Consider the following 13,735-nt stretch of genomic DNA (forward strand, 5'->3'; position numbering starts at 1 on the left):
GGAAGCTCAATTGCACTTCTCATGGCTCCACCTTTTTGTTAACTTTCAGACCTCCGTGGGTTTTCTAGTTTGAAGTGGCAACAGTTAATTTGTGCCTAGTTGGCACTTCTAGAGCTGCCAGCACAAGGGAGCCCCCCTTGTTATGGCCGCCCTCCACGGGTGGGTGAGCAGAGAGATGCTCCAGAGATGCTGGAGGGTGGCGGGCCATCAGGCACCCCCTCACATACAGCGTCTGTTGCCTAAAATGTGATATCCAGACAAAGCACAGAGTTCTAGGGGAAAGTGGGACAGAGCAGAGAGCTGGTTTCTGCTGGGAGTCAGTGCTAGTCCTGTTGCGCTCAAGGGAAGGGGGCCAAAGGGTCCTACCCCTCCTCCCTTGCAAAGCTGTCAGGCCTGAGAAAATGAAGGCGGCTGCAGTCCTAGGCTTAGTTTATGTCCGTAATTTATATCCTGCATCTTCAGCATGCCCAGAATGCTAAGGGACTAGTAAGAATCAAAAAGCACAATTTAAATAAAACATTAGAAAGTAAAACACCAAAATAATTCAACAAACTGAAAAGCAACTGTCAGTTTAAATAGATGGTAAAATCAAACACTTCTGCCACTTCCAATGTGCCAGCCAAATGAGAATCAGAATCTTCCAGTGTTCTTAACTGGAGTTGTGATGCTGTTTTATATTGTTTTCGTTGATCTGCTGTATGTACTGTATTTTGCATTTGTTGCATCATTCTTTTACAATATATGTTAATGTTGTAGCAGTCTAGGAAAACCAACATGCTTTTGCCAGTTTTCTAAATGACAGCAATGAGGTATCCATGTGGACCATCATGGGAAGGTTCTTCCAAAGTGAGAAGCCACCACAGAAAAGGCTCTTCCCTGTTGCCATCTGCCACATTTTGGGTGGTGGAGGCACCCAGGGAAAGGCCTCAGGTGCCCAACTCAGTGGGCGGATGGATTGATATAGGTAAAGGTGGTCCAACAAATGACTGGGTTCAGATAAGACATGTCAGGGTTTAAAGAGCCCTTTGAATTGGCTCAGAAACTCACTGGGATCTGTTTCAACATCGGAAAGGTTTGCATTCTTCGCTCATTTCCTGTCAGCAATCCAAGCAGCAGGGGCGTTCCAGATTGTCTTCAATGGCAGCCCCATGCACATTGCAGTAATCAAACCACAGCCAGGGCATGGACAGCTCTGACTACCTTGTCCAGGGCGGGTTGCCATTAGTGTATTGGCCTTGGCTGATAGGCAGCCCTTTGTGCCACGGAGGCTACTTAAGCCTCAAGATACAAACAGCAATCTTCGACTATGCACCTTATCACTTAGATAGTTCTTTCAAAGGGGCTTCAGTTTATTGTGAGGACATGCAAAGCCTCTTTCAAAGCAATTTGCAGGCACAGGTGATGGGTGGCGCCTGCAAGCCCTCTTGTGTCTGATCCAGGTTGCTGACTGCCCCCTCCAACCTGACACAGTATATGAGGGTACACCAAGCTACGGCCCTTCATGGTATCTTAAAACATGGACACATCACAGGCAGACACTGCAGCATTGCAGCCTTATTCTGTCAGATCTTTTTCCTAATCACTCTTAAGATCACTTTGAGCTTTAACTGGGATGGGCTCAGAAGCTAGAACCTCTGCAGCCACAACCAAGGAACTACCATGACTCTTTCTTCCATCACCCAGAGGTGATAGACACCCTCAGTCTCCAGGAGGCATCTTACGTGAGCTTCTCCTCACAGTGCACAGGAAATCAATTAGGTAGCTTTGCTGTCACTAAAATACCAAGCAGGCAGGAAACCTCTTACATTAACCAGAATTGGGGTCAGCTTAGTTACTGGAAATTACTGATAATTTTGTTTCATAACCCAAATGCTGATTCAAGGTGGTTTTCAGGGGAAAACAGAGATATGCATCTGAAACCCAAGAGGTCCCAGGATTTCCTGCTAATGAAGCAAGTTCTCAGTGTGCAGAAAGCAGGCCCTGCTAAGCACGGCTCACCTGCTCCCCACCTCATCCCCTGGAAATGGTCCTTCCTAAAGCTGGCAAAGAGGCACCCCTTCTCCCCCCCCCCAAAAAAAAGAGGCAGCAGCATCCATTTCCCCACCACTGAAAAGCTCTTGGCTCTTGCATGTTCTCCACATATTGGTAGCAAAGGCTATAAACAGCCACAGTATTTGGGCCCTCCTACAGAAAGCAATCACACAGGCAGGCATCCCCTGAAAAGAACTGCTTAGCTTATCCACAAATGCCACACTGAGCCTCACTAGGTGGCCTTGATTATGATGCCGTCAGCTCGGAACTTCATCTGTAAAATGAGAGCAATGGTGAAGCCATCTTTGAATTTGCAAACTAAATTTTGGACAACTGGCAGCAAAGTACTTTACAAATTCAAATTGCTCTAAAACAGATTAAAAGGAGCAGCTAGTAAATTCCTCTGCTTACCACCGATTATTGAATGGGTACAAGGAAAGGACTACAGAACAGCATACTGAGAAAGAAAACCCCACACAACGCCACACTGCCGACATCCTGCACATTCCCAGGCAAACCTGAACAAGATGTCTGCACACCTCTGCGTGCTCTCAGGTGCTCCGGTTTCAGCTTCCCTCTGTGGCATCATCATCCCTGCACTTTGGTAGCTGCCAGCTGATTTTGCTGGAGCAGGAGACTCCCGGCTGAGCGCTCAGACTGACTTGAGGAAATAATGCCTCCTTGTGGAGAAATAGCTGAGAAGGTGGATTTTTTCTTCATTTAATAATGTATGTAAAACAGAGAACAAATGAAAATTAAAAGATGAAAAACAAAACTGTAACAGACACATAGAATGAGTACAGCTGCACATGGAATAAAATAACAAAGTTAATGGATGAGAAGTTTCAGTAAAGCTGAGTCAGATTTGTCAGGCTTGTGATAAGGGTTGCTGGGATGCTGAGCTGAACAGGAGCATGAGACGATGCAGATTATCCCAGGCTCCAAACCCTGCCATAGCTAACCCTAACCCTTCTCACCACAAAGCTACAGGGTTGAGGAACAAACTCTGCCAACATGAATTCTGAGAGGCAATTTCTCAGATTCCCTTTGTTCAGTCTTATCTACTGCTTCATGCATGAACTCACAAATCTCCACAGAAGTGGAAGCTCATTCATTTCTGCGAAACCTACCAGGATGTATTAGATGATGAGAGGCTCCACTCCCATCTTCACCAGTTTTGTGAATTGTGGCTTTGTTCAGGTGTTAAAGCTTAAACCTTGGCAGAAGAGCTTGACATATGGATCTGCCAATGTGTGTAAGTGTCGGAGATAGTTACAACCACTTTGACCACACTCATCACTGGCACTTGAAGAACCCAGTGAAAAGTCAATGCAGTCCTCAGGCAACAAAATACTAACCACCTCAGCTCCAGAGCTGCCTTTCTCAACCTGGCATCCTCCAGGTCTTTTGGCCTATCACTCCCATCATCCTTGGACCATTGTTCATACTGACTGGAGCTATAATTTTTATACTGTGGTTACATACGCTTCAGGTTACATACGCTTCAGGTTACACACGCCGCTAACCTAGAAATAGTGCTTCAGGATAAGCACTTTGCTTCAGGATAAGAACAGAAATCGTGTTACGGCAGTGCAGCGGCAGCAGGAGGCCCCATTATCTAAAGTGGTGCTTCAGGTTAAGAACAGTTTCAGGTTAATTACGGACCTCCGGAATGAATTAAGTACTTAACCCGAGGTACCACTGTAGATCTATATCTATACCATCTATATCTATATCTGGAAGGCACCAGGTGGCCACTTCTAGAGAGTCAAACAGAAACAGACAGTTTTCTCCCTCACACAGTACTAGAACTCTCTGGGCCATCCAACAAAGCTGAATGTTGAGAAATTCAGTTACCACTTCATACAGTTAAACATACTTAAACACACACACAAGAGGTAGTGATGGTCCCCAACCTGGATGGCTTTAAGAGGAGATTAGATATATTCATGGAAGACAAGGCCACCAATTGGCCACTAACCACAGTGGCTCTTTTACCAACAGTACCAGAGGTGGTGTGCCTCTGGATACCAGTTGATGGGATGATGTCCTGCTAGCAGGCTTCCCAGAGGCACCTGGCTGGACACTCTGGAAACTGGCTTCCAGACTAGATGGGGCCTCTTTGGTCAGATACAGCCAGCCTCTTCTATGCAAACAGGAGTGCCTGCCATGGGGAGCACGACAGAGGGGAACAAACACTGGGAGGAGCAACTTCCACAGAGATCTTTGCCCCATGGCCAGAAGCCAAATTGTACAAAACATCAAGAGTCAGATTTGGAATCCAACGGTGAACAGAACAGGAACCAGACACTAGGAACCCTGAGGTGGGAGCCAGCAGAGCACCATCTATGGGGGACCCAGTACAAAATGGTAGCGCAGGCCACCACCTCCCACTGGCATACCACAACCCAATCCCTACATTCTCATGAGTCAGTAAAGAAAGCCATTTTTTAATTATTTTACTTTTCTTACATTACACTGGGGCTTTTCTGCCATGCCTCCAACCACCAGCAGTACCCACGATTTTTAATAAACATTCAGTCTAAAGAAGAGTCCAACAAAACTTATGTCGTAACTTTTGATTGTCCTAATAAAAACACTATCCTGTTGTTCTCCTGATCCAATGCAGCAGCACACACTTCATAAACACTTTACACCTTTATTTTTCCGGACTTTTCAATTGCAAAATCATGTATCATCCCCCTAAAGTTTATTTATCTTGCTAGTTTACTCTCAAAAGACAAAGCACACAAAACAGCCAGGTGACCTAACTGTTCCTGCCTAGTGTGTGGTTTGAACTAGACATTCCCCAAACACATACTTTGGACTTGTCAATCCGCCTAGCAGTGCTGGCTCTGTCCCTGGGATGAATGTCCTTGATTATTATGCTTTGCCCCTTCCACAAACTTGTACCTTCTTCCTTGTGCACAACAAAGTCTGGATCAGGCCAAAAGGGGCCCATCTGGTCCAGCATTTTGTTCTCACAATGGCTAGGCATATGCCTGTGGGAAGCCCAGAAGCAGGACCACAGCACAAGACCCCTCTCCCCACCTGTGGTTTCTAGCAACTGGTATTCAGAAACATTACTGCCTCTGGCTGTGTAGGCAAAGCAGAGAGTTTGTTATAAAGGGAAAGATAAATGTTGTTCTCTCTCAAACAGCATGTCCTAATTTAACTACCCAAGCTCACTCTCAGAGATAGGGAAGGGCCTAGACCCACAACTCACTGTTCATAATGTTGTTTGTCCTGCTCTAACACGGCTTCTGATTGGCTCCCGCAAATCTCACAAGATATCTAGACAATAGAGGCACAGATAACGTCCATAAATATCCTCAAGCATAATCTACAATTTAGCCTCCATTTCTTTTCCATGCAGCAATGGGAATGTAGCCTAACCTGCCTCCATCACAGATCTCTGGACCCTAATAAACTGTACCATTTCCCCTAACTGACCTTCTAATACTTGGGCCTGAAATGAAGGGGAGTGAGGCATGTAAGGAGTGAGGGGAAAGGTGCTGGGAGACTGAGAGACTATAGAGCAAGCTCCCAGGCCACAAAAAGACCCCCAACTAGGAAAACCTAATCTCGCATCTCCACATCATGTCAAGTAACATGTCAAGTAACCTGAAGATACACAGCCATTATGCTGGTGGAGACAGCTGCTCTAGCAAGTGCTCAGCTGGGAGAGAAAGCCCAACTCCAGAAAATGCAAAAGCAGTGTTAAAAGAACAGGCGTCCCTAACATCCCTGACACAGCGCACCAACCAGAGATGATGGCCTAGTCTCTATGTGACATGAAGGCATACCATAGCTTTGCATGAACAAGAGAGCATGCAAGTGAGTGCATGAAGCAAAACTCCCAGCTTCTTATTCCTCCCTTCATCCTGCTGCCGCTATCATGTTACCCTGATTGAAACCATAGTTTGGTTTAGCATTAAACCATAAGCTCAGGTTCAGATGTATCTCCCAGTGGCTACGGCCAGTGTTAGTAACTAAAATTTGAAAGCTAAGAGCTAAATGGCACCTTCAACGTAGGTTATGGGCGCAACAACAGAATGTCTAGGTGCGCTTTTTTATAATAAGAATGCAAAGCTGAAAATGAATGGACTGCAGTTAAAATATTATATTATGTTCATTTTTGACATGGTCTAGTCCTTCCCCTGCCCACCCCCCTAATATTCTTAAGAGGATCTCTTCTTCAGTCTTCAGAGAGTAGTTGGAAGTGGGGATGCAGAAAAAGGTCCTCCTTTCCTTCCACTCTGTAGTTTTAATCTGAAATCTTAGACACAGTACTGCACCCAGAGCTCAGAAACTGCTCACGCTAATGAAATTCCCTGTCACAAAATGCGCCTAGAACAATGAGAGTTTCCAACACTGGCTATGGCTTGTGGCTTATCTGAACAGCAGTACCAAGTGAAGGAACTCTGTGGTTTAGTCCACAAAGCAGAAACAAAGCAGGATGTTGCTGATTCTAATCCACCTGGGGGAATTTTCATCAGTTGAAAAGGATGTTGTCAGCACAGCTATGGAGAAACATGAGCATATGCACACACCGGTTCCTGTGGAAATTCAATTACCCCCAAGGGAAAGCATGCATTATGCATGGCAGATGCTGGCTGGGAAGGTCTGGCATGTCCCCATGGTCCCTCAGGAGGCAACACTGCACAAGGGTGGGACTCCACCTGACACCCTGGTCCACAAATGTGTCTCGAGGGAAGTGGAAGGGTCAGAACTCAGGAGTCAAGCGGGAAATGAATACAACAGCACTAACCCAACTTGTGTGTCCAAGCAGGTGGTATCCAGAGGCATGTTGTCACCAATATTAAAGGTAGTCCAGAGCCATTATGGCTTGTCGCCAATGGACTCAGTCTCTGTGTAGTTTGAGATTAATAAGAAGCTGATCAGGAAAGCCCTAGGGGATTCAGGTGTGCAGGGTTACATTAAATGAATCCCATCCTTTGGTACTAAAGCAGGTTGCTGAGAAGTTCTGTGTATCATGTCTAAGAAACCCTGCAGAACAGGTGAGGTGCCTCAGGACTGGGAACAGGCAGCTGTTGCTCCAAACCTTATCCCTCAAGAGGACCCTGACCAGTTCGTCCCTGCTGACTCCTCCTCAGCAGACCAATAGGTTTCCCCTATCCACACTACCATCACCACACCTGGATTAAGTTTCAGCTTGTTTGCCCTGGCCCATACCACAACTGCCTCTTCCAGATGGCCTCTCTGGAACCAGGAAGTGGAAAACGGAAGCAGAGCAAGTTATATGCACACTGATGACATTGCAGCCCAAACCTTAGTCACAAGTAACAATAGTTCCACTTTGCTCTGCCCTCAGACCACACCTGGGGCTACGGCGGATATGCAGACAGACTGAAGCAGGTTCAGAAGAGAGCAAGAAACATGCTCTGAGATGTATAGGGAAGAAGCCTTATGAGGGAATGTTGAAGAGATTGAGCATGTTTAGGCTGGAAAACAAAATGGGTGGGGAACATGACTGCACTCCTCAGGGACCTGAAGGGCTGCTACACAGAAGAGGGCAGAAATGCATCTAATGGGGCTAAAGGGGAGGTTTCAGTTTAACACTAGGAATAACTTCTTAAGAGAGCAGAGACAAAAAAACCACTGGCTCTGGAAGGGATCACTGGGTGGGTGAGCTCCTCTCCCTCCATGTAAGTATTGGGTGGGCAACCACCTGCTGCAGGAGCTTCTAGTTCTGGTGTTCTCTAGATCGAGGAGTGGGTGGGAACACATGGCCAACAAGACACCCCCCCCCGTAATAAATAAATTAAGGTATTTTATATATATAATAAATGTTCATAAATGTACCAACCAAGCACGTACATAGATATGTGGACCACATGTCTGGAGCAGCGCAGGAAGTCTGCCCTGAAACCATTTTAACTCCCAAACTGACCAAATGTTTTCTCTGCAAGGAGGGAGGGGGTGAGAGAACCTTCCCATTGTCTCAGGAATTGGGAAATCACCATCTCAAAGGAATGGCCAGACTACCAGGAAAGTCAATCAGATAAGGCATTGTCAGATAACCTGGCAGTCAGGAAAAACAACGTTCAAATTTCTGTTGTAGACCACCTTTTCTGTGATGTAGGTGTCTGTGGGGGTTACACCCCTTCAGTGATGTATGTATGATGTATGGAGGGGAGGTCTTGAGCTCCAGGGCAGGGAATTTAAAATGTCTATATAAGGGCAGGCACACCTTGGTTCTGGGTCCTCCTCCTTTCCTGTGTGAGGGGAGCACCCTGTTGCAACAGTTCAATAAAGATCAGGCTTAATAGCTGATTTGCTTCTCTATATTCTCTGGTTGGCCTCTTGTTATTTTCTCCTACCGATGGAAAACCTACAAAGGACTCTATAAGAGCTCTTGTGTCCCCCATAAGGGAATAAGGGCAGATTTTGCTTATTACACCCTTCTGATTTTTCTAACACAGATTTTATTTCATTATTATTATTACTTTTAAAAAGAAGGGTACCTTTGGGGTGGGTTAAAAACGTTTATTATTAATAGCACTTATTAGTGGCTTTATTTAAAGAAGTATCAAAGCGGTTTCACAATTTAATTTCATACTATTACTTAATAGCCTTGCAAATACAGAAGCAAAAAGTGCTCATAGTTCTGCCCCGCCCCGCGCCCTCACGAAGGCTGGACTGGTTGAGAGTGGCTCACGACACCCCTGCAGTGCAGGCCAAGATGAATACTGGCCTGGAGGGCGAAAGGGCCCCTTTCAGGAAAACGAAGCGGGGGCAGGAAGCTGAAAAATGGGTCACTGGACGAGGGGAAGCGGGGGAGGGGGGAGAGGAAGGCGCTGCTCAGCAAGACCATTTTCCCCCCCGGTGTGGAGGCGGAGCGATTACGGCCACACGGCACCGCCCATCCGCGCGTACGTAGAGCCAGGGGCGGCGCTTAAGGAGCGTCGACCACGCTACGGCGGAAGCTCCTAGTCAGGGGTCAGGCGACAGCGGAAGTGACGTCTAAACTTGTGTGCTGACATGCGTAGTGGCGTCCAACCTGGCTTCCGATTCCGGTTTGTTCTGGACAGAGCTTCCGGCAAGAGCTTGGCGTCTGTATTTGTGTGGCTGGTTCAGTGAGGGCTCCTTTCGCCAGACCCTGAGGAGGAGACACCGCCGCCATGTCGGGCTCCAGCAGCGCCCTCATGAAGCAGCCCCCGATCCAGTCGACGGCGGGGGCCGTCCCCGTCCGCAACGAGAAGGGTGAGGCGTCCTGGGGCGGGGAGCGGGGCATAGGGGGAATCATACGTATCCTGGACGATATGGGGGGGGGGGGAGAAGCAGCTGAACCTGAGCTCTTCTCCCTCCTGGGGCAGGGGCTGCGGGGGGGGGGGCGCCCTGGGGCAGGCTCAGTTTCTCCCCTCCTGACCTCTCGCTCCACTTCCAGGAGAGATCTCGATGGAAAAGGTGAAAGTAAAACGCTACGTCTCGGGGAAGCGGCCAGATTATGCCCCCATGGAGTCCTCGGACGAGGAGGACGAGGAGTTCCAGTTCATCAAGAAGGCCAAGGAGCAGGAGCTGGAACCGGAGGAGCAAGAGGAAGAGCTGGCCAGCGACCCCCGTTTGCGCCGCCTGCAGAACCGCATCTCAGAGGATGTGGAGGAGAGGTGAGGGGCAGGAGAGGGTGGAGGGCAGAGTTGCTTGGGAGGTTGCACTTGGCATTAAGTGGTAGAGGACAATCTATGGGGGAAAGGCTGTGATCACCTGACATAGGAGGGGTGTTTTGTGAGCTGCATGCCGTTTTGTCACGTTAAAAGTGGGTTAGTGCAAGTAGAGCTTTATTTGACTCTATTTGAAGCACCTGCCCAAACAGTATTCTTGTGTCACATTCCATATTGCTTTCCTTGATTTGCTTGTTTTATTTTCTTTGATCTTATTTTGTGAGTATTGCAATTATAAAAACCAGTAAAAAATATTACAAAAAGGTGGGTGTCTGTGTTCTAGGCTGGCAAGGCATCGTAAGATTGTGGAACCAGAAGTGATAGGGGAGAGTGACTCAGAAGTGGAAGGAGAGGCCTGGCATGTGGAGAGAGAGGACACCAGTGAGGAGGAAGAGGAGGAGATTGACGATGAGGTATGAGCAGGCCTGAGGAGCTACATTTTCCAGTCTTGGTGTTGGGTTCTGAATCTTGGGTGGAAATGTGTGTAGTTGGCCTCCTTTATAATGTTTTTATTTTGAAATCTATAAGATGATATATTAATTTCCTGTTAAAGCATTCCTGTTTCGTTTGTATATTTTATATATGACATTTATTCTGGATGTTCTAATGTAGGATGTAAACCGCTTTTAAGATTTTTTTTCTTAAAAAATGATAAAGCAGTATAGAAGTGAAATGATGATGATGACGTTTACAAGAGACTCCTTGCTCTTCAAGGATATGGGCACTTTCCCCAGTTCTACTTGGGAGATGCTGATGGGGACCATTGAGCTATGGCCCTTTTCCAGATATGAACATATGAAAACTGCTTTATACATTGGTCTATCTAGCTCAGTAGATCTACAGTGACTGGCAGCAGTTCTCGAGGGGCTTAGATAGGGGCCTCTCCCAGCCTTACTTGGAGATGTTGGGGATTGAACCTGGGACTGCATTTATGCAGATGCTGTACCACTGAGCCCTTCTTTCTTGATAGGAAATTGAACGTCGCCGTTGCATGATGCGGCAGCGTGCACAGGAACGTAAGAATGAGGAGCTGGAAGTCATGGAGGTGGAAGATGAGGGCCGTTCTGGAGAGGAGTCCGAATCAGAGTCCGAGTATGAGGAGTACACAGATAGTGAGGATGAGACTGAGCCACGCCTGAAACCTGTCTTCATCCGCAAGCAAGTGCCATCAGTCCTGAGCAGGGAGGGGGGAGGCTGGTTTCTAAAGCACAGTTGGTAGTTAAGAGCCTTCCTATTAGAGCTTCCCGGCTTGGGCTACTTTCAGAGTTTCCTTCTGTTGACAACACATAAATGCAAGTCTGTGGGGTGCTTCTTAGGAGAAGGTTATGACAAGGGAGACGATTGGTTCTAGTGAGCAGCCGGTTTGGCTTGGGGGGTGGTTTGAGTTGATCTCCAATGTCTTCTACAGGAAGGACAGAGTCACAGTCCAGGAGCGTGAGGCCGAAGCACTGAAACAGAAGGAACTGGAGCAGGAGGCCAAGCGAATGGCTGAGGAGAGGCGCAAGTACACCCTGAAGGTATTGTTAGGAAAGGCAGGCACATGGGTTTCAGGGTTAGAGGAGCCTGAGTACCCCAAAACACTCACTCTCTGTTAACTTACTGTAGATTGTTGAAGAAGAAACCAAGAAAGAGTTGGAGGAGAACAGGCGCTCCTTGGCAGCCCTCGATGCTCTGGACACTGATGATGAGAATGATGAGGAAGAGTATGAGGCCTGGAAAGTGCGGGAGTTGAAGCGCATCAAGCGGGACCGAGAGGAGCGTGAGGCGTAAGTGAAATGGGATGTGGCACAGTCCATTTGAGGAGGGAGAGGTCTTCTGGGTTGCTCCAGCCAGGAAGAAGAGGTTCCTCGGGTGTGGGTCTGCTCTTGCTGATATCCATTCCCCAGCTGACAGAGTCTTCTGCAGTGAGCAGAAAGTTGGGGAGTGGACATCCGTAATTGAAGTGGAATGGATTTAGATCCATCCACACTTCTGGAGAGGGATGTTTACAGAGATCTCCTGTGCAGAATCAAGTGTCTGGAGTGAAGGATATGTTCTGCTTCACACAGGTTAGAGAAAGAGAAGGCAGAAATTGAACGAGTGCGGAATCTGACTGAGGAGGAACGACGGGCTGAGCTCCGAGCCAACGGCAAGGTCATTACCAACAAGGCGGTGAAGGGCAAATACAAGTTCCTGCAGAAGTACTACCATCGGGGGGCCTTCTTCATGGTGAGTTCCCAGTCAAAGCCCTGTCATTGAATACACAGCAAGAACTCAATGTGCACTGGAAAGGAAAGGAGGCTGCTATCCAGGATATAGCCGCCATGGGGAGAGGGGGGCTGAATTCCATCACTTCTGTCAAGGAGTCCCTGAACAGTGGTGTTCTTTTCTGTTTAGGATATACCATGCAGACCTTTTCTCCCAAGGCCAGCCTAGGGATGCTTGGTAGAATAAGGGTGGAGAGGCTGCTGTGAGCAAATATGTCTCTACTTACCTGCTGTGCTCTTTGTTCTCTAGGATGAAGATGAGGATGTATATAAGAGGGACTTCAGTGCTCCAACTCTGGAGGACCACTTCAACAAGACCATCTTACCCAAAGTCATGCAGGTACATGAGAAGGAGGGGGTTCTGTCGTTTGGGCTCGGAGCCCCAACTAGCTTTGGCTTGCTGGTGTTGTATGCATGTGCCCCCTCCAACCAGAATTCCAGAAGGGTTGAAGTAAAGTGAATTCTCTTTGAAGCTTCTCCATTTCTTAAACTCTTTCCTCTGCAGGTGAAGAATTTTGGGCGCTCTGGACGAACAAAGTACACCCACTTGGTAGACCAAGATACCACCTCTTTTGACTCTGCATGGGGGCAGGAGAGTGCACAAAACACCAAATTCTTCAAGCAGAAGGCAGCTGGTGTGAGGGATGTCTTTGAGAGACCCTCTGCCAAGAAGCGGAAGGCTACCTGAGTCATCAAGAATAATTTGGGGCACTGTTAGGATCTTGCTGGATCAGTTTTGCCCTGTTTCTGTGGCATGGGACTATAGATTATCAAAGGCCTGGACCCACTTTTTCTGTCATCTTTGGATGGAGGATTTGACTCATAACCATAACACGTTTTTAAGGAATTAGCACCAGCTCAGCAGGCTCATCATTGCCCTTGAGGTATGCCAGCTCCCTCTACAGCCCTGTTTTTAGTTTCGGGAGGCATTTGCCTATTGTAAATATTTCTCATTCTCTTTAGAGGCACTGTAGGGCGGGGGAGAGAAAAGCAAGGTGACACCTGTATTAAATGTATTTCCTACCAAGTTGCTGTTGTGGTAATATTCTAACAAGTAGGGACCCTGTTGTGGCAGATGTGATGCTCTAATAAAATAGTCAGACCCACTTCTAGTAGAGAGGGGGCTTGGCAGTGCTGTGTGAGAAACACATTTTGGAACCTCTATGGCTTGTGGGCAGAATTAGGCTCCACACTCATAGGACATCGGATGCGGGATGTAAAAGCTATGAAAGCACAAACAGAAGCTTCAAGTTCTTTGTAGGTACAGCTTCCCTTTGGTGCTGTTTAAATTGGCAACAACTGGATATGGCCCAGCACCCCAGTGTGCAAGATGCAAGTTTTAAAATCATCTAGGTATAGTTTCCTGAAAGATTTCAAAACTGGCCTCCTGTTCCCACAAACCCGTTCATTTTTCTGAGTTCCATCTAAAGGATTGCCGATAGTAACTTAGGAAAATTCCAGTACTGGTAGCCTCAAAAATAATGGCTATGGGGAATTAAGGGCCCACAGTATAGTTTACAATGCAATTCTGCCTACCCAAACTGGAAAGGTGGGGGGGGGGGGGGAGCTGCCCACTGGTTGATTTCTCTTCCTGTCTCCTGCATGTCACTCCACTGTTTCTCCTTGTCTGGAAAAGAACACCCAAGGGCTTTAAAAGTCTAAATTTTAGATTGAATTTTGCAAGTTGTTTTAATGTTGTTTAACAAAAGGATCCCTGAATGAAAATAGGGCACCAGTTTACCACCACTAGTCCTTCAGTCAGCTGAGAACCAC

At 47.3% G+C, this 13,735-nt stretch overlaps 1 protein-coding gene across 2 annotated transcripts; it reads left to right on the top strand.

Annotated features, from left to right (window-relative positions):
• The first annotated feature begins 6,161 nt into the window (after positions 1 to 6,161).
• On the top strand, positions 6,162 to 12,989 carry MFAP1 (microfibril associated protein 1). Of its 2 annotated transcripts, none has more exons than XM_083412613.1 (9): positions 6,162 to 9,258; positions 9,443 to 9,662; positions 10,000 to 10,129; positions 10,687 to 10,874; positions 11,125 to 11,233; positions 11,322 to 11,482; positions 11,765 to 11,924; positions 12,213 to 12,302; positions 12,468 to 12,989. In XM_083412613.1, exons 1-9 carry the CDS (start codon positions 9,177 to 9,179, stop codon positions 12,648 to 12,650), a joined length of 1,323 nt encoding a protein of 440 aa, XP_083268739.1. In that variant the 5' UTR covers positions 6,162 to 9,176; the 3' UTR covers positions 12,651 to 12,989. The 2 variants fall into 2 exon arrangements, with proteins under 2 accessions (XP_083268739.1, XP_083268738.1); XM_083412612.1 differs by having other exon boundaries at positions 9,065 to 9,258; positions 10,687 to 10,878; positions 11,129 to 11,233.
• Positions 12,990 to 13,735: the final 746 nt, after the last annotated feature.

The sequence above is a fragment of the Podarcis tiliguerta genome, assembly GCF_965153285.1.
Source record: "Podarcis tiliguerta genome assembly, chromosome: 14".
NCBI lineage: Eukaryota > Metazoa > Chordata > Lepidosauria > Squamata > Lacertidae > Podarcis > Podarcis tiliguerta.

Bases quoted from the DNA above. Each gene is read 5' to 3' on its own strand.
- MFAP1 (XM_083412613.1), top strand. From the start codon at position 9,177: ATGTCGGGCTCCAGCAGCGCCCTCATGAAGCAGCCCCCGATCCAGTCG. The intron at 10,130-10,686 runs GTATGAGCAGGC...CTTTCTTGATAG, and splicing joins AGGAGGAGATTGACGATGAG to GAAATTGAACGTCGCCGTTG. The intron at 11,483-11,764 runs GTAAGTGAAATG...TGCTTCACACAG, and splicing joins GACCGAGAGGAGCGTGAGGC to GTTAGAGAAAGAGAAGGCAG.